Source organism: Scyliorhinus torazame, chromosome 9, assembly GCF_047496885.1.
Source record: "Scyliorhinus torazame isolate Kashiwa2021f chromosome 9, sScyTor2.1, whole genome shotgun sequence".
Classification (NCBI taxonomy): Eukaryota; Metazoa; Chordata; class Chondrichthyes; order Carcharhiniformes; family Scyliorhinidae; genus Scyliorhinus; species Scyliorhinus torazame.
In genome coordinates this window covers 262637177-262664809 of record NC_092715.1, presented here as the reverse complement: position 1 = coordinate 262664809, position 27633 = coordinate 262637177, and the positions used below count along the sequence as shown (strand labels likewise).

Genomic DNA, 27633 nt, shown 5'->3' with positions numbered 1-27633 from the left:
TTTATTTCCTTTGAAGCATCTTCGCCAGGTTGGGGTTGTGGGAAAATTTGTTGAATTCTTCGGTCCAGGTGTGGTGCGACTATCTATCGCTGATCGCGCAACCATTTCCAACATGTGTCCTGAGTACGGGGCAACAGCAGCTTTCTTTCCTGTCGATAAGATAAGCATGAAATACCTGGAACAAACTGGTATGTATGTGGAAACTAATTTTAAAATGCTCACTGGAGTAATCTGGATATTTTTCCATATAGCCGTACTTTAATAGAGAAGGTACCCCTGCCGCTGATGTGTACCAATCCATAGAATGTACAGAGGGAGGCCATTGAGCCCATTGTGCCTCTGCTTGCCCAATTTTTTCCAAGATGGCGTCGGAGCGAGGCAACTTCTTGCAAGCTATGCTCAGCATACCTTCTAATTCTATCTTTTACTCTCGTTCTATGCTTCTAAAACGTCATTCTAACTCTTTTAAACTCTCTAACAATGTTAAATTTGGCATGTCAGCTACGACTCTCACCAACTTTTACGGATGCACCATTGAAAGCATTCTTTCTGGTTGTATCACATTGTGGTATGGTTCCTGCTCTGCCCAAGACCGCAGGAAACTACAAAAGGTCGTGAATGTAGCCCAGTCCATCACGCAAACCAGCCTCCCATCCATTGACTCTCTATAATTCCCGCTGCCTTGGAAAGGCAACCAGCATAATTAAGGACCCCACGCACCCTGGACATACACTCTTCCACCTTCTTCGGTCAGGAAAAAGACACAAAAGTTTGAGGTCACGTACCAACCGACTCAGGAACGGCTTCTTCCCTGCAGCCATCAGACTTTTGAATGGACCTCCCTCATATTAAGTTGATCTTTTCTCCACATCCCAGTTCTGACTGTAACATTACATTCTGTAGTCACTCCTCCCTTCCCTATGTCCGGTATGCGTTGTCTGTACAGCATGCAAGAAACAACACTTTTCACTGTACACTAATACATGTGACAATAAATCAAATCAAATCTTCACAATAACTGTCTAGATAGTCCCATAGGCCCAATCCTTTCCCTACAGCGCCTGTGAATTTTCTCCTCTTCAAGCATTTATTCCATTCCCTTTTGAACTTTATCTACTACACCTGCTTCCAACACTCTTTCCAGGCAGCACAGTCGGATCATAGTGTTTTCCCGATCGCACTCATCTATTTTGGGAGGAGTTTAATGGAACATTTGTGCAAACTTTGAGTCTCTAATTTGCACACTTCATGAAAATTTACCTGGAGGTAGAGGGAAGACCAGCCCATTGATAATTTCCCAGGAAATGTAACCAGTGAAGAACTAGTGGAGTAGGAAATACAAACACCAATAGAGCGGGTTTCTGTGGCCTGATGAGCCAACTAACTGTGCCTCTACGTTCCGATCGCCCGTGGACTGTAGCTTGAACTCTCCAGATTTATAAAGTTCTGTTCTGGAGCTCTGTTTCAAAACAAAAAGCATGGATTGTGGGAAAACAATGGACATAACTTTTTTATTGCCCTTTTCACAATCTCTGGATGCCCTGAAGCACCTTACAGGCAATGAAGTGCGTTGGAAGTTTGGTCACCATGGTAAATCTAAGGAAACTGGGCTACCCATTTGTGTACAGCAAGCTCCCACAAACCACAGCGAGAGAAATGGAAAAACAATCTGTTTTTGGAACGTTGTTAGAGGGATGGATATTGCCCCAGAGCACTGGACAGATGTCTCTTGTGGCGTGCTGTCGGAAATATATTTCAGAAGCCCGTAATTGAAGATTAAAACACCTTGGGCTGAATTTTCCTTCCGCCAGTGGGTTCCAGCACGGAACCCCCACATGGCGGGGTTGACCGCGGTGTGGCTGGGGAAGAACGCCGCAGACTTCGGCGGGATTGGAAAAGCTCACCGCCAGCCAATGGCCGGCTGCCTCTGCTGCCGGGAAGCACGGGGGTGGGTTGTCCTGCCGCTTGTCATGGTGAAGGTCTGGTGCACCGTTGGTTGATTTAGAAGATGGTGGATTTGATTTTACACTGCAGAATAATTCCATCTTCCCTTCACTTCTCGATTCCTGTTAGGGAAATTGGATGGGATCATTGTGTTCCTATGTTTGCGTTCCTTGGTAGCTTTGTCGCAGAGGCTTGGGAACAGGTTAGCTGGAAACCCTGCAGCCACAAGAAAGGTTTGTGGCTCAATGCAGCCTGAATGTGGGCAAATTGCAATCTCTTTTTTTTTTTTCCAAATTCAAAAATGTAGATGGCCATGGGGAAACCTTAAGTGACCATGCATTAGTGAAGGTATTTAACCACAGACATGTCAACTACAATGGGAGTATTTGACAGTTTGTCTTTGCACTTGCAGGCTAACTATATATAGATTTTAGTTGCAGAACTTGTTTGTTTACTGAAGCCACATTCATCTTTTGTGTTTTGATACCAACATCTCTTTTAATCGATGAAAGACATTCTCTGTTTCAAGAAAACAACAGCCGTTTACCGTGCTCTTGCTGTTCCTTGTTTAAGGCCGAGAGGAAAATAAGCTGAACTACATTGAAAGATATCTCACCGCTGTTGGAATGTTCAGAAATTTCAGTGATCCGTCGCAGGATCCCGAGTTTACTCAGGTGAGATGATACCTGTGTGTCCAGGTAAAATCTCGCGGTGCTGGGAGACCTTGTAATGCCAAACTGTAAGCTGTTTTTTTTTTTTTTTAAATAAAGGACAGTAGTTGTAAGTATTTGAGTCTATGTTTACAACATTGCCACCTAATTCAAGTTGATGTCTGAATCGGGTGGGCGAGATGGGAGTTGAGGTGATGCAGGCTTTGGAAATAAGCTACAGGTTTGGAAAGAAGGAACTTACTTTTATATGGTGCGTGTCATGACTTCCAATGTGCCTCAAAGTGCTTCACAGTTAGTGAAGTACTTTTGAGAATGAGGAGTCTATAGGGATGAGGGTGGAGGAGTGAATGTCTTAGCTACTGGAAACAGTCTGCTGCTCCTCTAGGCAGCGACGCTTGCTGACGAACAGATCCATATAAACAGAAAATCCTGGGAAAACACAGCAGGGCTGGGCAGCATCATTTTTATTATTCATTCAAGCAATGTGGGCTTCGCTGGCTAGGCCAGCATTCATTGCCCATCCCTAATTGACCTCGAGAAGGTGGCAGTGGTGAGCCACCGCCTTGAGCCGCTGCAGTCCATGTGGTGTAGGTACACCCACAGTGCTGTCAGGGAGGGAGTTCCGGGATTTTGACCCAGCGACAGTGAAGGAACAGCGATATCCTTCAAGTCAGGATGGTGATCTGTGGAGAGAGAAACAGAGGTAACCTTTCTAGTCCGTATGACTCGTCCATGGGCAGCACTGACATAAGCAGTGCTTCTTATGTTCAAGTCCAGGCAGAATTAGCAAACCTGTCGGGGGTCGGATGCTATAGATGTGCCTTACCTTTCACAGCCCCTCCATTCTGTCAGTAGCAGGGACAAGGTAGAGCGTGATCAGGAATGGGTGCCTTGGCCTCCACCTAAACTCCCAATTATAGTGAGATCAGCCAAAAGCATAGACTTTACTGATATCCGTTCAGTATCTTACAATGAAATTATCCTCTTTGGGGGAAGTTCTACTTCAGGACCATGGGGTGTGTTTTAAAAAAAAATCTGCTTCTGTGAGAGCTTTAATGTTTGGACATAAAATGGAAAATGTTCCTTTCCACAGTAACAATGCATACAATTCACAGTAAAGCAGCTTTCTAAAAATTGACTGACAGGTTATAATTCTCTTTAGCGTTCATCTGAAATAAATGGTCTATGAAAGGATTCCTTTGCTCGGATGAAATATGTTAATTTAGGACAGCATGGTGGCGCAGTGGGTTAGCCCTGCTGCCTCACGGCGCCAAAGTCCCAGGTTCGATCCCGGCTCAGGGTCACTGTCCGTGTGGAATTTGCACATTCTCCCCGTGTCTGCGTGGGTTTCGCCCCCACAACCCAAAAGATGTGCAAGGTAGGTAGATTGGCCATGTTAAATTCCCCCTTAATTAAACAAAAAAAAAAAGAAATATGTTAATTTCATTAAATATATGTATATACCATCACAGATACATTGAGAAGTAAATAGATTCCTTTAGTTATGCCGCTGTGTGTACTTAAAGAGCAGAGGATATTGGTAAATGTGAAAAAGCTTTTCTAATATTGGAATACTTAAATTTGCTTTCCACCGCCCAGCTAATTTTTAAAAAAGAATAAATGTTTTGAGTTCAGATGTGCTGATTTTATGTAGTACATTATGTCTTTGTGTTTTCTCAAAACTGAAATCTTTTGTTTGGTGTAGGTTGTGGAACTGGATCTCAGCACTGTGGTTTCATGCTGCAGCGGTCCCAAGCGACCTCAGGACAAAGTGGCCGTGTCCAATATGAAGCAAGACTTTGAAAGTTGTTTGAGCACAAAGGTGAGCTTACATGTCTGCTACTGGGAATGCAAAAGGACGAAAGTTTTACGTTGGGCATCTTGTTTGAGGAGTTTTTAAAATGTATTTTATTACAAACGTGTATAAACAAGAACAATAACATATACATGATGTGGAGATATCGGCGTTGGACTGGGTTGAGCACAGTAAGAAGTCTTACAACACCAGGTTAAAGTCCAACAGGTTTGTTTCGAATCACTAGCTTTCAGAGCACAGCACCTACCAACTGTCCTGGCACCTTTTTAAACCTGTGATTATCCCTCTCTCCAGTTGCTCCGTGTGCACCTGTAAAGACTTCATTATCTGCAAAGACTCTCATTCAAAGTATCGTCTTGCACCTTTGACTTTGTCTATATATGTGCTTCTGGAACCCACCTCTTCATTCACCTGAGGAAGGAGCAGTGCTCCGAAAACTAGTGATTCGAAACAAACCTGTTGGACTTTAACCTGGAATAACATATACAACAACAACCTACAGTTTTGTAGGGGAGTAGGTAGGAGGATTTGGGGGGGGGGGGGTGTAGTAGAGGGTTTCCTACTCTCCTCGCCCTTGGATCCTTCGAACCTGCCTGGATCTCGGGTGCCCAGACTTGGTCCATAGTCCTTCTGCATTTCTTCTGCGGTCCACTGCAGCATTGTTGTGACAGGGACTGTAGAGATCGGCTGGCAGCTCACTAAAGCGGGACTTCCTCCTGAGTGAGGGGTGGCAGGCCCACCTGCAGCCACTCTGCAGTCATCCTCGTGTGAAATGTCTGCAGGGTGCTCTTGAGTTGGCGGAAATCTCTTCAGATGATGAGAGGCGAGTCCCTGCCATCCAAAACACTCTGGCCTCTGAATAATTGTATTTATGTGGCTATATTTAAAAAGGAAATGGGTTGCCAACTTCAGTCGAATCTTTACATTCCACTTAGAAAGTATTGTGAAGATTCCTAAACCCTACTTGTTAATTAAGCCCCATCCTAAAATAACCATTGTCCCTTATTTCAATATTTATGCGAGGCCCATGCTAAATTTTGTTGGTTGTGGTAGGTGCACATTAGTACCTGGACGGCAATCTATCATACTTTTAGGAGAATCAGTGGAATGCCTCCTTGTAGAATGGGAGGAACCAAAGTGAAGGATCAAAGCAGTGCGAGGAATGAAGGTTACATCCAAGAAAGATCTCCATTGGTTTCCTTGAAGCACTTCAGACAAACGAGGAGAGACACAACGAGGAGGGTTTTATATTGCAAATGCTTTCTCTATGCGTCCCAACGTTTAACCCGTGGAATTGTAATAAATGTCAGATAATCAAAGATGGTGGATTAAATATTGAAAGCAAATTTCCAATGTCTGAAGATTTCTCTCTCTCTCTCACACTTTGCCACTTTTAGCAAGGATTTAAAGGATTTCAGATTCCGTCAGTTCGTCAAGATGACAAAGTGAAGTTTAAATACAATGAGCAGGATTATGAGCTACGCCATGGTTCAGTGGTAATTGCTGCCATCACCAGCTGTACAAACACCAGCAATCCATCGGTGATGTTAGGAGCAGGTACGTTGCCTACTGTCACACACGGCTACCTCCCTACATGTGCCTGAAATTTGGTTTCTCTTGTCGAGTTTTGATCGTGAAAATGTTGGTAGGATTTCCTGTGCCCTTGTTCAAAGAAGCATTGTCATTTTATGAGGGCAGGTTGATTGTGCCATGGCTTGTGTGTTATTCATATGCCAAACTGTTTCAAGGTGGCAGAAAGCCTAATATGCTGTAAATAGGACAGTCTTAGGCTGATTACAGTTCAGTTTGTGCTGTTGAGAGAACGTTAGAGGTTGCGTGTGAATTCTTGACGTAAAGCCAGATGACATTAGTGGGGAGTGACTTCTGTGTGTTAACCTCCTTCTTCAGTTCATCCAAGTCATACAACCTTGATGAATTATGGTCAGGAAATAACTTACTTCGCTGGTGTCTGACCACACCTGTGTGTTTTTAAAATCTCTCTTGTTTGTTGGGATAAGTGGTAGAATGCAAGCTTGCACCCATCGTTCTTCACAAGCCAAATCACTAATCTTGACTACTGGGCAGTGCTAAAAAGACGAGGCAGTTTCTCACTGAAAGGTAGAGGAAATCGGATGAGCACCCATTGACGGGGCTGCTCAATAATAATAATCCTTATTATTGTCACAAGTAGGCTTACATTAATACTGCAATAAAGTTACCGTGAAAATCCCCTAGTCGCCACTTTCCGGCGCCTGTTCAGGTACACCGAGGGAGAATTCAGAATGTCCAATTCACCTAACAAGCACATCTTTTGGGACTTGTGGGAGGAAACCGGAGCAGCCGGAGGAAACCCACACAGACACGGAGAACGTGCAGACTCTATAGAGACAGTGACCCAAGCCGGGAATCAAACCTGGGACCCTGGTGCTGTGAAGCGACAGTGCTATAACTACTGTGCCGCTCAAGACCTTGGACCAGGCCACTTTCCCCACCCTCATTTATGTGGATGCACTGAGCTCCCGGGTTCAATTCAAATGAACCTTTCTTCTATCCCCGTTAACTTATTTTGCAGTTTCCCTGTAATATAAATCAAGCAAAATACTGCAGATACTGGAAATCTGAAGTAAAAGCAGAAAATGCTCATCGGGTCAGGTAGCGTCTGGAGAGAGAGAGAAAAACAATTAATCTTTCCGGTCAGCACTGATAAATGTTCCAGATGCAAAATATTTTTAGTAAGTACAGAGGCTGGGAAGGAAAGATGGAAGGTCTTCGATAGCTTGGGCGGTTGCAATGATTAAATTACAAAAGGGAGTGGGGTGGGGGGGGGGGGGGGGGGGTGGTGATGATAATGGAGAAAGTAAAAGAACATTAGATGTGTTTAGAGGAATAGAAGCATTACCAGTGCCTGTTGTACAAACTAATGGGGGCAGCAGTTATGTTCTGAAATGCATTTTACATCATGCATTTTGGTCGGAAAAATGGGACGGCAGCTTATCTAAATGGGGAGAGTCTTCGGGATGCTCCGGTGTAGAAGGTTCTGGGGGTCCTTGTTCATGAGTCACAGAAAACTAGCATGCAGGTACAGCAAAGAGAGCATTTCTAGCTAAAGGAATAGCGTAGAAAGGTAAGGAAGTGTTGGAACTATAAGTGTCAGTCACTTTAATCTACTTTGATCTAAAAAGCAGGTGGGGGAGGGGAGTCAACTCAGGCCAATTTAAAAACAGCAATTTGTAACTCACGCCCAGTGAGTTCTCCCAGTGAGCCAGAGAATACACAGCCAGAGTGAGACACAACCAAGAGTGAGTTTGGGAATTTGAATCTAGGTAGGAATTCAAAGTTTTTTGGGGGGGGGGTGCTTTATATCCCTGGTAAGTAATTTTTCTTTTCATTGTCTAATTTATTTATTTTTTCTATAATTTTTTGGAATTGTAGTTGTATAAGTTTACCTAAGGTTTAAGACATGGCAGGAGATCCCAGACCCGTGTCACGCTCCTCGTGTGCGATGTGGGAGCCCAGGGACATGTCCACAGTCCCTGGCTCCTTCGCGTGCAAGAAGTGTGTTTAGTTGCAGCTCCTGTTAGAGCACTTCCAGATGGACTCACTTTGGAGCATCCGCGATGCTGAGGACGTCGTGGATAGCACGTTTAGCGAGTTGGTCACACCGCAGGTGAAAGTTACTGAGGGAGATAGAAAATGGGTGACCAAAAGACAGAGCAAGAGTAGGAAGGCAGTGCAGGTGTCCCCTGCGGTCATCTCCCTGCAAGACAGATATACCGCTTTGGATACTGTTGAGGGAGATGGCTCACCAGGGGAAGGCAGCAGCAGCGAGGTTCATGGCACCGTGGCTGGCTCTGCTGCGCAGCTGGGCAAGAAGAAGAATGACAGGGCTATAGTGATAGGGACTCAATCGTAAGGGGAATAGATAGGCGGTTCTGCGGACGCAATCGAGACTCCAGGATGGTACGTTGCCTCCCTGGTGCAAGGGTCAAGGATGTCTCTGAGCGGCTGCAGGACATTCTGGGGGGGTAGGGTGAACAACCAGCTGTGGTGGTGCACATAGGCACCAACGATATAGGTAAAAAACGTGATGAGGTCCTCCAAGCTGAATTCAGGGAGTTAGGAGTTAAACTAAAAAATAGGACCTCAAAGGTAGAAATCTCAGGATTGCTACCAGTGCCACGAGCTAGTCAGAGTAGGAATGTCAGGATAGACAGGATGAATGCGTGGCTCGAGAGATGGTGCAAGAGGGAGGGATTCAAATTCCTGGGGAATTGGAACCGGTTCTGGGGGAGGTGGGACCAGTACAAACCGGACGGTCTGCACCTGGGCAGGACTGGAACCGATGTCCTGGGGGGTTGTTTGCTAGAGCTGTTGGGGAGGGTTTAAACTAATGTGGCAGGGGGCTGGGAACCGATGCAGGAAGTTGGAAGGTAGTAAAACAGGGACAGAAACAAAAGGCAGTAAGGGGGAAAGTGTAAGGCAGAGAAGCCATAGTCAAAAATCAAAAAGGGCAACAGTACAAGGTACTGTGACTGAGGGGAGCTCAGTGAATAGGCCCAGTAATACTAAAAGGAATAAAACGGGAAGTAAAAACATTAATGGTAAGCGACGCGGCAGATTGTGACATGAAGATATGGGTTCAACGACGAGGAAAATTAGGAGAAAAGTTAAGAGGAAATATAACTTAGGAGAGGTTACTGATCGAGGTGTTAAGATTCAAAACGGAGGTAAAAAAGCCATCATAAGTGTACTTTACCTGAATGCTCGTAGTATTCGGGATAAAGTAAATGAGTTGATGGCGCAAATCATCGTGAATGACTATGATTTAGTGGCCATTACTGAAACATGGTTAAAGGATGGTCACGACTGGGAGTTAAATATCGAAGGGTATCAAACTATTCGGAAGGACAGAGTGGATGGTAAGGGAGGTGGTGTAGCTCTGTTATTTAAGGATGACATCCGGGCAATAGTAAGGGATGACATCGGTGCTATGGAGGATAAGGTTGAATCCATTTGGGTGGAAATCAGGAATAGTAAGGCAAAAAAGTCACTGATAGGAGTAGTCTATGGGCCACCAAATAGTAACATTATGGTGGGGCAGGCAATAAACAAAGAAATAACTGATGCATGTAGAAATGGTATACCAGTTATCATGGGGCATTTTAATCTACATGTCGATTGGTTTAACCAGGCCGGTCAAGGCAGCCTTGAGGAGGAGTTTATAGAATGTATCCGCGATAGTTTCCTAGAACAGTATGTAATGGAACCTACGAGGGAACAAGCGGTCCTAGATCTGGTCCTGTGTAATGAGACAGGATTGATTCATGATCTCATAGTTGGGGATCCTCTCGGAAGGAGCAATCACAATATGGTGGAATTTAAAATACAGATGATGGGTGGAAAGGTAAAATCAAGCACTAGTGTTTTGTGCTTCAACAAAGTAGGTTACAATGGGATGAGAGAAGAACTAGCTAAGGTAGACTGGGAGCAAAGACTTTATGGTGAAACAGTGGAGAACCTTCCAAGTGATTTTTCACAGTGCCCAGCAAAGGTTTATACCAACAAAAAGGAAGGACGGTAAAAAGAGGGAAAATCGACCGTGGATATCTAAGGAAATAAGGGAGAGTATCAAATTGAAGGAAAAAGCATACAAAATGGCAAAGGTTAGGGGGAGATTAGAGGACTGGGAAATATTTAGGGGGCAACAGAAAGCTACTAAAAAAGCTATAAAGAAGAGTAAGATAGATTATGAGAGTAAACGTGCTCAGAATATAAAAACAGATAGTAAAAGTTTCTACAAATATATAAAACAAAAAAGAGTGGCTAAGGTAAATATTGGTCCTTCAGAGGATGAGAAGGGAGATTTAATAATGGGAGATGAGGAAATGGCTGAGGAACTGAACAGATTTTTTGGGTCGGTCTTCACAGTGGAAGACACAAATAACATGCCAGTGACTGCTGGAAATGAGGCTATGACAGGTGAGGACCTTGAGAGGATTGTTATCACTAAGGAGATAGTGATGGGCAGGCTAAAGGTAGACAAGTCTCCTGGCCCTGATGGAATGCATCCCAGAATGCTAAAAGAGATGGCTAGGGAAATTGCAAATGCACTAGTGATAATTTACCAAAATTCACGAGACTCTGGGGTGGTCCCGGCGGATTGGAAATTAGCAAACGTGACACCACTGTTTAAGAAAGGAGGTAGGCAGAAAGCGGGTAATTATAGGCCAGTGAGCTTAACTTCGGTAGTAGGGAAGATGCTGGAATCTATCATCAAGGAAGAAAAAGCGAGGCATCTGGATGGAAATTGTCCCATTGAAATGAAATGAAATGAAAATCGCTTATTGTCACAAGTAGGCTTCAAATGAAGTTACTGTGAAAAGCCCCTAGTCGCCACATTCCAGCGCCTGTTCGGGGAGGCTGTTATGGGAATTGAACCGTGCTGCTGGCCTGCCTTGGTCTGCTTTCAAAGCCAGCGGTTTAGCCCTGTGCTAAACAGCCCGGCAGACGCAGCATGGGTTCATAAAGGGCAGGTCGTGCCTAACTAATTTAGTGGAATTCTTTGAGGACATTACCAGCGCGGTAGATAACGGGGAGCCAATGGATGTGGTATATCTGGATTTCCAGAAAGCCTTTGACAAGGTGCCACACAAAAGGTTGCTGCATAAGATAAAGATGCATGGCATTAAGGATAAAGTAGTAGCATGGATAGAGGATTGGTTAATTAATAGAAAGCAAAGAGTGGGGATTAATGGGTGTTTCTCTGGTTGGCAATTAGTAGCTAGTGGTGTCCCTCAGGGATCAGTGTTTAGCCCACAATTGATCACAATTTACATAGATGATTTGGAGTTGGGGACCAAGGGCAATGTGTCCAAATTTGCAGATGACACTAAGCTGAATGGTAAAGCAAAACGTGCAGAGGATACTGGAAGTCTGCAGAGGGATTTGGATAGGCTAAGTGAATGGGCTAGGGTCTGGCAGATGGAATACAATGTTGACAAATGTGAGGTTATCCATTTTGGTAGGAATAACAGCAAAAGGGATTATTATTTAAATGATAAAATATTAAAACATGCTGCTGTGCAGAGAAACCTGGGTGTGCTAGTGCATGAGTCGCAAAAAGCTGGTTTACAGGTGCAACAGGAGATTAAGAAGGCGAATGGAGTTTTGTCCTTCATTGCTAGAGGGATGGAGTTTAAGACTAGGGAGGTTATGCTGCAATTGTATAAGGTGTTCGTGAGGCCACACCTGGAGTATTGTGTTCAGTTTTGGTCTCCTTACTTGAGAGAGGATGTACTGGCACTGGAGGGGTGCAGAGGAGATTCACTAGGTTAATCCCAGAGCTGAAGGTGTTGGATTACGAGGAGAGGTTGAGTAGACTGGGACTGTACTCGTTGGAATTTAGAAGGATGAGGAGGGATCTTCTAGAAACATATAAAATTATGAAGGGAATAGATAGGATAGATGCAGGCAGGTTGTTTCCACTGGCGGGTGAAAGCAGAACTAGGGGGCATAGCCTCAAAATAAGGGGAAGTAGATTTAGGACTGAGTTTAGGAGGAACTTCTTCACCCAAAGGGTTGTGAATCTATGGAATTCCTTGCCCAGTGAAGCAGTAGAGGCTCCTTCATTAAATGTTTTTAAGATAAAGATAGATAGTTTTTTGAAGAATAAAGGGATTAAGGGTTATGGTGTTCGGGCCGGAAAGTGGAGCTGAGTCCACAAAAGATCAGCCACGATCTCATTGAATGGTGCAGGCTCGAGGGGCCAGATGATGTACTTCTGCTCCTAGTTCTTATGTTCTTATATACAAGGCATTGATGAGACCATGCCTGGAGTATTGTGCACATTTTTCCTCCCCTTATTTGAGGAAAGATGTCGCGGCATTGGAGGCAATTCAGAGGGGGTTCACTGGGTTGATTCCGGAGATGAGGGGTTTGTCGTATGAGGGAAATTAAGAAGTTTAGGCCCATACTCTAGAGTTTAGAAGAATGAGGGGAGATCAAATTGAGGTATACAAGATGATAAAAGGTATGGATAAAATGGACGTGGAGCAGATGCTTCCTCTTGTGGGGCTTTCGCGAACGATAGAGAGGTCATAGTCTTAGGATAAGAGGTAGCAAATTTAAAACGGAGTTGAGGAGAAACTACTTCTCCCAAAGGGTTGTGAATCTGTGGAATTCGCTACCCGAGAGTGCAGTGGATGCTGGGACAATGAGTAAATTTAAGGAGGCGTTTTTAATTAAGGACAGATTTTTAATTGGTAATGGGTTAAAGGATTATGGTGAACAGGCAGGATAGTGGAGTTAAGGCCAGGTTGAGATCAGCCATGATCGAATGGCGGAGCGGACTTGATGGGCCAAATGGCCTAATTCTGCTCCCATAGCTTATGAACTTATGAAATTATTGAACTGTGATATAAATGAGCCATAAAACATTGATATCATCTGCAGAAGCACTCTGGGCTGTATAAACCCAGGTAGACTGCTGTATCATGTACATGGCGACTTGGACCTGCATACAAACGATCATTACTTCCCTGAAACATCTCCGTTCTTTCCTCTCTGCAGTAGTGTAAGATGCCAGGCACGTTTGTGCTCTAGATTGGTAACTTGTTAGTATTCTCAGGCATGCATGCCAGTGGAAAGACTTTGCAGTTGAGAAAACCAAAAAGCATTGAAACCCATTCTGGACCAACTATTGTTCTGGGTTTTTTAAACAAAAAAGTCACATATCGATTCGGAAATTCTAGTCATACATTGAAGATTTTCCGAGCTACAGTTTTCTTGGGTCTATTTGATACTGCTGTGCCAGAAATCTGCTGCAAAACTGTGGATATGTTGTGTTGCAGGTGTGTGCATTGTCACTTGTTACAGAAGAATAATTTATGATGTGGAGATGCCGGCGTTGGACTGGGATGAGCACAGTAAGAATTCTTACAACACCAGGTTAAAGTCCAACAGGTTTGTTTCAAATCACTAGCTTTTGGAGCACTGCTCTTTCCTCAGGTGAAGGAGCAGTGCTCCGAAAGCTAGTGATTTGAAACAAACCTGTTGGACTTTAACCTGGTGTTGTAAGGATAATTTATGTTAAGGAGCTGATGCATCTTTTGGATATTGTGTCTGCTCCATTCACCTTAAAAGGATCCATCAACTCATCCACGAGTTGAAAGTACTTTATGATGAGACAATTGTGTTTAATCAAAATCCCAAGGTGTGCACTTTCTCTGCTTATAACCTCGTGATAAGTGTGGCGGTATTTCGCAACAAAATAAAATTGCTTTATCCAGTTGTCCTTTATAGACATATTAAAAATTGGCACGTTAAGTGTCTTAAGCTTCCCAGGCTACTTTAGTTGGCAAAGCCCATTTTCATTTAAGAACATAAGAACTAGGAACAGGAGTGGGCCATCTGGCCCCTCGAGCCTGCTCCGCCATTCAATGAGATCATGGCTGATCTTTGTGGACTCAGTGCCACTCTCCGGCCCGTACACCATATCCCCGAATCCCTTTATTTCTTTTCATTTGATGGTGATCAATATTATTTCAATCCTGTATTATACACGTATATGAATCATGGAATCGTACAGCACAGAGGAGGCCATTCAGCCCATCCTGCTGGTGCCTGCTTTCTGAAAGAGCTGTCCATTTTTATCCTATAGCCCACCTTTTTACCCATAACCCTGAAAATGAATCCTCCACAAATGCAATCCTGTTGCCTTGTAAAAGTTCTCATGGAATCTGATTCCACCATGTTGATGGTCTTAACATGGTGTTTGGGGTGGGGGGGGTGGGGGGGTGGGGGGGGAGGGGGGGGGGGGAGGCCGGGCGTAGCTGCTTTCGCTAATTTATTTCTATTTCTAATCTCTGATTACACACCCACTGTCATGAGAAAACAAATTTTTGGTCTGTTGAAAACCCTCAGCATTTTGGATACCTCTTGAGAAGCCACCCATTGCTTTGTACTTGACTAACATGGAGCTTCATTCAGGGGAAAAAAATGTAATATCTTTCTCTTCTGTACTTTGCAGGGTTGTTGGCGAAGAAAGCAGTCGAAGCTGGCCTCGATGTTAAACCCTACATCAAAACCAGTTTATCTCCAGGAAGTGGTGTAGTTACCTACTACTTAAAAGAGAGTGGAGTCATGCCCTATCTCGCCAAGCTAGGGTAAGTCCAGAACTTTTCAATAGGTTATGTTGGCAGCCTTGCTCTGTACTGGAGTTCTGTACAGAGACTTGATTTTCTCTGTACACAAAGTAGTCATCTTTCAACTTTCTTTAATACTTGTTTAAACCTCTATGTCCCTGTGGAATACAGTTATAATGTGAAAGAGTGATTTATGACAGAAATTATGTATTTCCTGGCTTCATTTGTGGTTGTTGTCACTGTATGTAGGTAGCTTATATTTTAAACAAGAAACTACAGTTCAGATCCCGGCAGCTTATTTTAAACCACATGTTGGAAGGTTTGTTGTATTCTGGTTTCAATGTATGGAGCGGAGCTAAGCCAACTTTAAACAAACACAGGCGAGGAGATTTGTTCAGTTAAATGTATGGTGAAATGTTTCTAATTCTGAAAAATCTAAACATATCAACAATAAAATGGATTTAAGTGGCTCGATATATTGGTTGGGTTGAGTTGAAGAAGGTGGTTGAATTGTGTGGAGGATGCACAGGGATGTATAATCTAGACCATGTAACTTCCCCCAAGTCAGAAAGCTTGAGACTGTGAAAGGGACTACACAAATGCAAGTTCAAGTTGCCATGTTTTACTTCCATACTGGAAGATGCAGGCAGGCAGAGTCGGACTTGCACATTTCTAGTTATTGGAGATTTTAATAGTTCTGTTTTTATCTACTGCAGGTTTGATGTTGTTGGCTATGGGTGCATGACGTGCATTGGTAACAGTGGTCCTCTCCCGGAGTCTGTGGTGGAAGCCATTACTGAGGTAAAGTATTATTAATATCCCATTAAGTTTGAACTGGCCTTTCTTTGTGGTGTGCGCATTTTATGGTGGAATTATTCAAAATGAAGAGCCGAGCTGCCCGTTGCAAAACTTTCTCCATTGTTGCTGTTATTCGCGCGTGTTATGGTCCTTTTGAAGGAAGAAACCGTGGTGAGTTACCATCTACAAGATACATTGCGGCAACTCACCAAGGCTCCTTAAACAGTACCTTCCAAACTCTCAAACTCTACCACCTTGAAGAACAAGGGCAGCAGGCACGTGCAAGGTGCCCTTAAGCCACACCGCACCCTGACCTGGAAATATAGCCCTGTTCCTTTACCGTAACTGGGTCGATAGCCTGGGACTCCCTCCCTAACAGCACTGTGGCTGCACTTAGACATCTGGACTGAGGCGGTGCAAGAAGGCGACTCACCCCGACCTTCTCAAGGGCAGGTAGGGATGTGCAATAAATGCTGGTCTAGCCAGCGATGCCCACTTCCCATGAATCAATTTTAAAAAGATGTGAAGCACAAGTGATTAGGCAGCTGGTTTGAATGGTTTCCCGAGGTCTGCTATTCCAGAATAGAGGAAGATAGCGTGCAATCATTGTCAGGGAGCTGAAAATCTAGCGAAACATTCTCGGTCATGATCTACGTACTTCTCCAAAGGACAAGTTGAATGAAAACAGTTTAATGCTTGCCAGCATCACTTGTACAGGCAATTTTAAGTTATGTAATCCTTGTTTGTTCAGAGTGACCTTGTTGCTGTTGGAGTATTGTCTGGGAATAGAAACTTTGAAGGTCGTGTACATCCCAACACACGTGCTAACTACTTGACTTCACCACCGCTGGTTATTGCATATGCCATCGCTGGGACTATCAGAATCAGCTTCGAAGTGGAACCATTGGGTAAGCAGCTTCTCCACTGCGTTTCAGCTTTGAACTGCCAAAGAAGGATTTCCAGAGCAAACAGTACAAGGCAACAATTTAATTTTAGTTTATTCTAAGGACTGGTTGAATATTTATGCTGTGCGGCAATAGAGGACTGGTTGATGGCTTGTAGACTCTGGACCTTCCACTGCCATTGTTCCTTAGACCCTCACTTTGTTTTTATTGTGTTTTACAAGAGCTTCAAGTATTAAAATCATTGGGGGAAGGGGGGGGGAACTGAGAATACTACCACTGAGCCATGACTGTCACAAAAACAGCAGCACTGCAAAGGAGAAGGGCAGATACGTGCCTAGTAATTAGACACTTTTAAACATTCGTGAAAAGTATTAATCAAGTTTGCACGTGAATAACCTGAATTTTCTTTTTTTAATAAGTGTTCATTTTAAGAGCATGCTACCTGAGTATAACCAAGTTGTGATTAGTTTTTTCTCTCTCCAGAATGTTGCACCCGTTCATATTCAGCTGGGCTGTATTGCTTCTTCCTTTTCAGGTGTTACCGAGGAAGGAAAGGAAATCTTTCTGAGAGACATTTGGCCAACCAGGGAAGAATTGCAAGACATCGAGAGAAAATTTGTTATTCCTGCCATGTTCAAGGAAGTTTATCAGAAGATCGAGGTAAACTAGGCAGACTTTACTCGGGGAAATTCAAAGCTTTGCTGATTTTAAACCCTGGCTCGTGAGTGGGCCATAGGAGAGTCCCTCCTTCATCTCAATGGGCTTCAAGACTGCAATCGGGCTTAGAACATAGAACATTACAGCGCAGTACAGGCCCTTCGGCCCTCGATGTTGCGCTTGTTCTCTAATCAGAACCCCCATGATAAGATTAAATACATTTAATACACGTCGGATATTTCATAACGAGTTATAGAAAATGCTTAATCATTCTTATATTAATAGAAATGTCATCCACATAAAATGGTAAAAACAAAATAAATATTAACATTTTAGATGCAGAGGGAACGCACGGCTCTCACAGTCAGTGTTGTGAGCAATCGGCTCGCACCTCACTTCACTTGCCCCCACTTTACATGCATCTTGCTTCAGTCATACCGGTAGGAAGGACACTATGCAGACGGAAACTAGCGGAATCTGGCAACCCTGCGTATGGGCAGCGATCAGCAAACTATCTTGCGGGCCACACTCAGAACCCTGATAGGCCACGTACAGGTCGCAGGTTGCCCACTGTTTTAAACTGTTGCAACAGTGTCTGTTGGAAACTGAGTAACGGTGAATAAAAATATTGGTAACCAATATTTAACTGCGGCATTTTGAGCCACTGTCAAACTTTTGGTTAAATCATGTCTGCTAAGCAGTCATGTGGTCTGTTGTATATAGTATTCAATGCAAATATTCGTACAATAACTGCTGTGCAGATCACCACTGTTGCCCTTCAATGGTATGAAGTTAAGTTATAGTCGAGAGGGATAGTATCATTTCTTTATCATTTATGTTTTCTCACAGAAAGGAAATGAATGCTGGAATTCTTTGAATGCTCCTAGTGACAAACTCTATGCTTGGAATCCCAAGTCAACGTATATCAAGTCTCCGCCATTTTTTGAGACCCTGGTATGTGAGCGTGGTGGTGCTTTCAATGTCTTGGATCACTCCGCTATTTTCCTCATGGTGGGGGAGAATTCTAATATTTGTTGATGCAGTCTACCTCTGATGTTCAGACCAATAATCTTCAAAATGGTGGTAGAAATTGAGAGGAATTTCATGTGCTCAAAACAGAGTGATGGGCACTTTGATGAAAGGAAAGTACTTGCATTTCTGTAGCTCCTTCCATGATCTTAAAATGATGAGCCACTTTGCAGCCAATGAAGAGATTTTGAAGACTAGTCACTGTTGTAGCCAATTCACACTGAATAAAGGCCCTCGAGCAGCAATGTGATAACCAGATACTTTGTTTTTTAGTGACGTTGGTTGAGGGATAAATATTGGCCAGAAATCCAGGGAGAGTTCCCCCTGCTCTTCTTCAAGGTAGTCCTGTGGGAGCATTTGCATGCACCTGAGAGGACAGGCGGGGCCCCCGTTTAACATCTCATCGACAAGTCTGACAGTGCGGGAGTGTCAGCCTAGACATTTGGCCTCAGATCTTTGGAGTGAGGCTTCAACCACTGCTTTCTGCCTCACAGGTGAGAGTGCTAGCCATTGAGTCATGGCTGGCACTATTAATGGTTCAGTTGGCATGGCTGAGCTTTAGCATTAGCCTGCCAGCTTTGAACACTTCCCTGGCTTGTGTTTGCACTTCAGATTACCAGTTATCAAGATCAGATTCTGATCAATTAAAGCTATTCGTGGCTTATTTATATCCTGCAGAATTTTGTGTACTGTAATTTTTTTTCATCCCATCCTTAAAGTTAAAAAGCCAATGTGCAGAGTGGACAGGACAAACCCGTAATCCATCTCATTGCTTGATCTCCAAAAAAAATTCCAAGTTCAAATTGAAACTGATTCATGGTCTCTACAAGAGAGACGTACAAGATCCAAGTTGGAAGCCACTGAAAGATGTTATGGCAGGGCACTTAGAAAAGTTAACAGAATTTTTAGGTAGAAAGAGGGCTGAGATCTTGCATCAAGAATTCAGGGAGTTAGGTAGTAGACTAAAAAGCAGGACTTCTCTGGTTGTAATCTCTGGTGCCATGCGCTAGCGAGTACAGAAATAGGAGAACAACGCCGATGAATGCGTGGCTTAAGAGTTGTTGCAGGAGGGAGGGTTTCAGATTCCTGGACCACTGTGATTGCTTCTGGGGAAGTTGGGGCCTCTACAAGCGGGACGGTCTGCATCTGAACCAGAGCAGTACTAACATCCTTGCTGGCGGGTTTGATAGTGCTGTTGGGAGGGGTTTAAACTAATTTGGCAGGGCGGGGACGCAGACTGGGACACAGCATAACACAGAAAAGCAATCTAGTCAGAGGGAATACAGCGGTAGTTTCAAGAGAGTACGGCAAAGGTGAATGGCCTCTACTTTAATGCCAGGAGTATTACAGGTAAAATGGATGAGTTAAGGGCGAGGATTGACATGTGGAATTGTGATATAGTAGCCATCACATTCTGGGGAATGCAACCAGACGTGTTGGTGGGGGAGCATTTTGGTGATGGCGACCACAACATGGTACAATTTAAGTTTGGTATGGACAAGTTTCAAAAAAAGGTGGTGGATTGGGGGAGAGCGGATCGTCAGTAAAATAAGACCGGATCTGGCCAAGGTAGACTGGAAATAGTTGCTTGTGGGGAAATCTACTGAAGAGCATTAATGTGTATGGGGGGGGGGGGGGGGTTACAAGCCCAACATGTTCCATTTGATTTGATTTATTATTGTCACATGTATTAGCATACAGTAAAAAGTATTGTTTCTTACATGCTGTACAAACAATGCATACCGTACATGGGGAAGGAAGGAGAGACTGCAGAATATAATGTTGCAGTTATAGCAAGGTGTAGAAAAAGATCAACTTAATACGAGGTAGGTCCATTCAAACGTCTGATGGCAGTAGGGAAGAAGCTGCTCTTGAGTCGGTTGGTACGTGACCTCAAACTTTGGCATCTTTTTCCTGACGGAAGAAGGTGGAAGAGAGTACGTCCGGGGTGTGTGGGGTCCTTAATTATGCTGGCTGCCTTTCCCAGGCATCGGGAATTGTAGACAAGAGTCAATGGATAGGAGGCTGGTTTGCGTAATGGACTGGGCTACATTCATCACCTTTTGTAGTTTCCTGCGGTCTTGGGTAGAGCAGGAACCATACCAAGCTGTGATACAACCAGAAAGAGTGCTTTCTATGGTTCTTTCTGTAGAAGTTGGTGAGAGTCATAGGTGACATGCCAAATTTCCTTAGTCTTCTGAGAATGTAGAGTTGTTGGTGGGCTTTCTTAACTATAGTGTCGGCATGGGGAGACCAGGGCAGGTTGTTTGTAATCTGGACACCTAAAAACTTGAAGCTCTCGACCCTTTCTACTTCGTTCCTATTGATGTAGACAGTGGCATGTTCTCCACTACGCTTCCTGAAGTCGATGACAATCTCCTTCGTTTTGTTCTCCACTACGCTTCCTGACGTCGATGACAATCTCCTTCGTTTTGTTGACGTTGAGGGAGAGATTATTGTCGTCCCACCAGTTCACCAGATTCTCTATCTCAATCCTCGAGGGTAAAGGTTCCCTCTAGGGTAATATGAAGGAGTAACAAGCCCAGGGAATCATGGATGACTAGTGACATTCAGGATACTATGAGAAGGAAAAAAGAGGCTTTGAGAAGTACAAGGGGAGCAAATCAACAGAGGCATTAGTGGAGTACGGAAAGTGCAGGATGGAGCTTATGAAAGCAATTAGGAGAGAAAAAGAGGGGATATGAGAAAGCGCTGGCTGGTAAAAGTAGGGAAAATCTCAAGATATTCTTTAAGTATATTAATGAGAAGAGGATCACCAGGGAAAGAGGCCTATTAGGAACCAACAGGGAAATCTTGTCGGTGGAGCCAGTGGACATTGGTAGGATGTTGAACAAATACTTAATATCTGTCTTCACCCAAGAGAACGAGGAGGTAGATATAAAACTCTGGGAGAGAGACTGTGAGGTTATTGAGCAAAATCCACACAGTCACCCAAGGCCAGAATTGAACCCAGGCCCCTGGTGTTTTGAGCCAGCAGGGCTAACCACTGTGCTGCCGTGCAGCTCAAAAACAAATTAACATAATTTCTGGAAACCTAAAGAGGCCTTTGTGGAATATAAAGACTGGCATGCAAAGGTTAGGCTGTGAGGCCTGCTCCCATGCTGTGTATCCTGCGCAATTCATCTGATTGACCATTACCCCTGCTTTTGGTGCAGGCGGGTAAAATAGCTGAACGGTTTGTCCTTGTAAGCCACTCCATTTCAAAGTACATTATTGTTTTTGAAGCATTTCAGATAGTTTATGCTTTAAGGCACATGAAAAGGCAGACGGTAAATGCAAAGCCTTTATTTCTTTGAACGAGAGATAATTTCAGGCAGGACATGGTGATGTCAAGCAGCATTGCAACACAAGAGCTGTGGAAATCTGGAGCTCTGCCCTCAAAGATGTTGAGGCTGAGGGATGGAGTGAAAATTTCAAGCCTGAGATTGATGGTTAGTGTGTTAGGCAAAGAGTACTGGGGATTAAAGAACCAAGTGGGTGAGGTGGAGATTAGCCATGGCCTAATTGAATAATAGAACAGGCTTGAGGGGTTGAATGGCCGTCTCCCTTCATTTATAATAATCCTCAAATTCCAGACTAGTGAAGAACTTGCTAGAGTTCCTGGTTCTGATTTTTGTCCAGCTGCCACGCTTGACCGACAATGTATGGATGCCGAATGAGGACAGGCCCTGGTTTGGCTCAGATTATCCACGCCTTCGGGCCTAATACCCCGGTTCAATCTCAGTACTCGCTGGTTAGCGTGAATTCCTGATAATCTGCACATCTGCAATTCCGGCCTCTTGTGCATCTTCGATTTTAATTGCACTGCCGTTAGCAGATGTGCTTTCAGTTGCTGAGGCCCAAGTTCAGGGATTCCCTTCTACAACACACTCTGCCTGTCCCTTCTAAGATCCTTCTTAAAATTAGCCTCTTTGACCAAATTTCTGGCTACCAGTCCTAGTATCTTGTTATGTATCTTGGTGTTGAATTTTGCTCGACAGTCACTTCGTGTGTCGTACCTTTTTGATACATTAAAGGATCTCTATTATTACGAGTTGTTGTAGTTACAGTTTATGAAGAGCAATCATTGGGAATGAGGCAGCAAAGCACCGCTGATCATTCAGCCCACCAAAGAATGAGTTGATACCTTTCAGGACAGGATTGCAATGATCACAAGATCATAGCATGGTAGCACAGTGGTTAGCATGGTTGCTTCACAGCTCCAGGGTCCTAGGTTCAAATCCGGCTTGGGTCACTGTCTGTGTGGTGTCTGCACGTTCTCCCTGTGCCTGTGTGCGTTTCCTCCGGGTGCTCCGGTTTCCTTCCACGGTCCCGAAAGATGTGCTGTTAGGTAGTTTGGACATTCTGAATTCTGCCTCTGTGTACCCGAACAGGCGTCGGAATGTGGCGACTAGGGGATTTTCACAGTAACTTCATTGCAGTGTTAATGTGAGCCTACTTGTGACAATAATAAAGATTATTATTATAAGGTGACAGGACAGGTGGGGAGAGCTATTAGTAAAGCTTACAGTATCCTGGGATTTATTAAAAGAGGCATAGAGTACAAGAGCAAGGAGGTTATGTTGAACTTATAGTTAGACCTCAACCGGAGTATTCTGTTCTGGGTGCTTCACTATAGGAAGGATGTGAATGCATTGGAGAGAGTGCAGTAGAGGTTTGCAAGAATAGTTCCAGGGATGAGAAACATATGAGGACAGATTGGAGAGGTTGGGATTGGCCACCTTGGAGAGAATAATAATATAATAATAATTGCTTATTGTCACAAGTAGGCTTCAATGAAGTTAGTGAAAAGCCCCTAGTCGCCACATTCTGGCACCTGTTCGGGGAGGCTGGTACGAGAATTGAACCCGCGCTGCTGGACTTGTTCTGCATTACAAGCCAGTTGTTTAGCGCACTGTGCTAAACCAGCCCAGAAGAAGGCAAAGAGAAGATTGGATAGAGATGTGTGAAGTTTTCACATTCTCTCCTTGTCTGCGTAGGTTTCCTCCAGTTGCTCCGATTTCCTCAGACAGTCCAAAGATGTGTAGGTTAGGTGGGGTTATTTTTTGTGGGGGGAGGTGCTTTTGGTAGGTTGACTCAATGGGCCGAATGGCCCTTCTGGCTGAAGAGATTCCGTGAATTCTATAAAATCTTTGCTCAAAATCATGGGGGATCTGGGCAGAGTAGATGGGGAGAAACTGTTCCGGCTCGTAAAATGATTGAGAACGAGAGGGCACAGGTTTAAAGCGAGTTGCAAAAGAAGCAAATGTGATGCGAGAAAAAAAAAGTTTCACACAGCGAATGTTTTGGATCCGGAATGCACTGCCTCGAAATGTGCTGGTGGCAGGTTCAATCGAGGCATTCAAGAAGATGTTCGATGGTTATTGTGCAGGGTTATGGGTAAAAGGAGGGGAACGGCACTAAGTCATGATGCTCGTTTGGAGAATGGGTGCAGATGTGATGGGCCGAATGGCCTCTTTCTGCATCGTAACAATTCTATGATCTGTTTATGGTCACTATTCGTCAACTTGGAGTGTGATTACCACATCGTACATTAAAGCGTATACTTGTTTTTAAACTGACCTTTTTTTTGTGCAGACTATAGATCTTCAAACTCCTAAATCTATCGACAATGCCTTTGTCCTTTTAAACTTGGGTGATTCGGTCACAACTGATCATATCTCTCCAGCAGGAAATATTGCAAGAAACAGCCCAGCTGCACGGTATTTAACCGATCGAGGGTGAGTACAAGCCTTAATAATTTAATTCATGTCCAAATTGACACCGTGTCCTGCTGCAGACTTACTGCAAATAGTTTGTAATGGAACACTGATAACTAACTTGTCATCGCTGCAAATAACTGTTGCATATTCAGCAAGAAATAAAGCCCGTTTATCTAAAGTTTAACTTTGGCTTCCTTACCTAAGGAAGGATGTAATTTGGAAGTGGGTGTAATGAAGGCTTACTCCTTCCTGGGATGAAAGGGTTAATCTTATGAAGAGAGACTGAATAGAATGGAGAATAGAAAGTTCTGAGACGGCTTGGCAGGGTCGGTGCTGAGAGGCTGCTTGGTCTGGCTGGAGAGCCTAATTTTCGGGCAGGGGTTCCCAAACTGCGGTCCGTGAAGCTGGCGGCCTCCACATGACCAGCAAAGGCCGGTACGAATGCGGCAAGTTTTAAAATAGTTAGATAAATCAACTAGGCCGATCAGAGCAAGGCCTCTTGAAGCACTGGATGCTGATAGGCTGGCTAGATGCTCTTGGGCGGTCACCAGCATTTCTGTGGCTCGAAAAGATTGGGTCACCCTGGTTTTAGGGGGTCATACTCTGAGGAAGAAGTATCAGCCGTTCAGGACTGATGGGGCAAGAAAATATTTTCACATAGAAAGCTGAGGGTCTTTGGAATTCTCCACCCCAGAGAGCTGTGGATAAGTATATTCATTTTTGAGATTTTTGGACACTGAAAAAAATCAAGGTTTATAGGGATAGGTAGGAAAGTGAGTTGAAGTGGATGGCCTTTTTGAATGGTGAAGTAAGCTTACAGACCCATTTGGCCTACCTCTGTTCCTGTTTTTTATGGTGTGGTTTTATATGAATAGATTTGAATCTGGGCGAAGATGGTGACATAGTGGTAATATCACTGGACTGGTAATCCAGAGGCCTAGCTGATGGTAGGGTTCAAATCCTACCAAAATCTGGAATTGAAAGTTAGTCCCGGTAATGGTGACCATGAAACCATTGTCAATTGTCATAAAAATGTCCATTAGGGAACAAAATCTGCCATCCTCACCTGGTCTGATGTCCTTGTGACTCCAGATTTGTGACAAAGTGGTTGACTCTGAACGTTCCTTTGAAATGGCCGAGCAAAACATCCAGTTCAGGGGAAGGTGACACCCAAATCCCATCAAAGATTACAGGTGTGATCTTCTGGCTGTTCTCGCTGGCGGGGTCTTCCAGCCCCGCCGACCTGTTTCCCGACCAGTGTGGGGTGAATTCAGTGGGAAATACCATTGACAGCAGCCACCGAGAAACACGGCATGGGACGGCTAGAGAATCTCGCCCTAGATTTAAAATCAAAGGAAACACTGCACACTGAGCCAAAGAAGGGGTATTGGGAGAGGCGATTAAAAGAGATGAAAGAGTTGGGTCTTAAAGAGGAGGGAGGGGCATTCTGGTTCAGGAAGGAACTACAGGACCCGCGGTCTAGGCACCCAAGGTTTGTTGGGAGAAGGGTGGGGGAGGCGTTTACAAAATGCTGAAGTCAAATTTGTGATGAAGTATAATGCAGAAGGATTTTAGACATATCGGGTTGTGGAGGAGTTTAAACATAAGAATGAGAATTTTACAATTCTGATGTTGTGGGACCAGGAGTCTATCATCGAGGACAAAGGTGATAGTGAGCAGTACCTAATGTGGGCTAGGATACAGGCAGGAGAGGTTTGCATGAGGTGAAGCGCATGGAATATAAGATGCTGGCCAGAATATTGGCAGAATCATGCTTGGAGATGGCCAGACATTGAGTGTATGGCAGGATCCCAGGGTGATGGCATCACTCTTTTTCCAGTTATTTAACTGGAGGAAGTTTCAAGTCATCCAAGACTGGAAGTCATCGTGGTCTCAGTACTGCAGAGGTGGAGGGTTCATGAGCCATGATGAAGAGGGAGAGTTGGGTGTTCTCAGCATATATGTCGAAGTCTAGAAATGACGTTGGCAAGATGCAGTCTGTGATGAGGAAGCGGAAGGGACCGAGGGTATATATATGTTGGCCTCTGAGCTTGTGCAGAATGGAGTGAGAGGCTATTGGAATGCTTCTAATAAGTAACAGTGGGACTAATTTGTACGGTAAAGGAGAGAGGTACTGAAAAAGGATTATTTGGTCAACTATACCCAAGGGTGTAAAGAGGACCAAGCGATATTATGCATCATATTGTTGTCACAAAGATTATAATTTGTAATTAGAGCAATTTTGATCCAATGGGACGTGTAGAAAACCTGATTCGGAGGTCTCCGTGGGGAGAGAAATGTGCACAGATCTGGGAGGCAGTAAAACATTCAAATAATTGACAGACATCAGGAAGTTGGAAATGGGGCAAGAATTTGCAAGGATAGAGATGCCGTGTGTGTGTGTTTTTTATGGGGTTGGGTGGTGGTAATGGATTTAAAAGAAAAGAACAGTTCCTGAGTGGAGTGAACCATTTGGAATGGCAGGTAGCACCGAGACCAGACAGGCAAGTTTAGTGAGAATTGGGTCAAGGGAGGAGAAGGAGGTGGATCTCAGTGACAGGATTGGCTTGGAGAGAACATTGGAGTCAATAGGAAAGAAACTTGGAGAACGATGGGAGGTCAGGGCTGGGGTAAGAGGGCTTTTGGAGGAGGAATGGTTGGGTGTGGAAGGGGAAGAACCGCAGAGGCAATTACCTTGGTGAGGAGAGAAGTTTGAGTTTCTTGTACTTGGAATTAGAGACAAGGATGGAGCTGGCAAGGGGAAGGGATTTAAATAGGCAGGTGTAGGAGGGGGGAAATAATCTTTGCTCTCAAATGATCATGGCCGACTTTGGCAGAGGAGAATTAGTGACAGTCGGTGACTAAACCAGTTGTACCCTGCTTGTATTAATTTCAAAACATTTCCTTTTTAGTTTAACTCCTCGACAATTCAACTCCTATGGATCCCGTCGGGGAAATGATGCAGTAATGGCACGAGGGACATTTGCAAACATCCGATTGTTCAATAAATTCCTCAACAAGCAGGGGCCGCAGACTACCCACTTCCCCAGTGCAGAAACAGTAAGTGAAAAATTAGATGCTGCTTTTCACCAAGCCTGAGCCCTGATGAGTTGGCACACACTAGGATAAGGCATCAATCACCCTGTGGTCCTCCATGTGCTGAATTACTGTTTTTAACCAGGCTCTTGTGGAACGTCGAGCGTATGTGTTCTGTTCTTTTATTAAATGTGAAAATAGACACAAAGACTGTTGCCTTGGTGGTGGTAAATGGCACTGGCTGCCATTTTCAATCAATGGTCCATCCCTTTGAACTCTCTCTTGAGGATGAGTGAATTGTGCAGCATTTGAGCAGTAATAAAGTTATCCTTTGCAAGATGGCACTCTGGCCCCCTAACAATCCGAATGAAGTGGTATGTATTTGGGGGAAAAAGTAACCTCTTTCCCCTCAGTGTGTTATTATTCCGCCAAATTTGGGCAGACGTGAAAGAAGCCAGTTTGTTTTTATTCAGTAACCATGTTAAGCTCTAACTGAGAGTATGTCGAATTCAATGTAATTTGTTCCAGTTCCAAGTATTAGCTTTAAAAGAATTCTAAAGTACATTTATGTTTCTCCATTGTTGGCAGCTTGATGTGTACGATGCCGCAGAACGCTATCACCGACACAATCATCCCCTGATTATTCTGGCTGGGAAGGAATATGGATCGGGCAGCTCCAGAGACTGGGCAGCCAAGGGTCCTTATTTACAGGTAAGTTGTTTGCACAGGGCAGAATATATACAAGCCTTGATTTTCAGCCATGGCGGAAGAATAATTAATTTATGATGGTATAGAATCATGGACAATGCAGCAGATAAAGAAGCCATTCAGCCCATCCTATACAATTCCACTTGCACCTGCTCTTTCCCCATAGCCCTTAATTTTTTTTTTTCTTTTCAAGTATGTATCCAA

At 44.1% G+C, this 27633-nt stretch overlaps 1 protein-coding gene across 2 annotated transcripts in view; it reads left to right on the top strand.

Moving 5' to 3' along the window:
* Window positions 1-27633, top strand: part of aco1 (aconitase 1, soluble) — a 62075-nt gene that overhangs the window by 30018 nt on the left and 4424 nt on the right. For both annotated transcript variants that reach the window (XM_072517348.1, XM_072517349.1), the window contains 12 exons: window positions 17-188; window positions 2518-2618; window positions 4321-4437; window positions 5829-5988; window positions 14459-14594; window positions 15290-15374; window positions 16123-16279; window positions 16812-16936; window positions 17783-17887; window positions 23561-23703; window positions 26598-26745; window positions 27310-27432. In XM_072517348.1, the coding sequence (XP_072373449.1) occupies window positions 17-188; window positions 2518-2618; window positions 4321-4437; window positions 5829-5988; window positions 14459-14594; window positions 15290-15374; window positions 16123-16279; window positions 16812-16936; window positions 17783-17887; window positions 23561-23703; window positions 26598-26745; window positions 27310-27432 (1572 nt within the window). The remainder of the gene's footprint in view (window positions 1-16; window positions 189-2517; window positions 2619-4320; window positions 4438-5828; window positions 5989-14458; window positions 14595-15289; window positions 15375-16122; window positions 16280-16811; window positions 16937-17782; window positions 17888-23560; window positions 23704-26597; window positions 26746-27309; window positions 27433-27633) is intronic.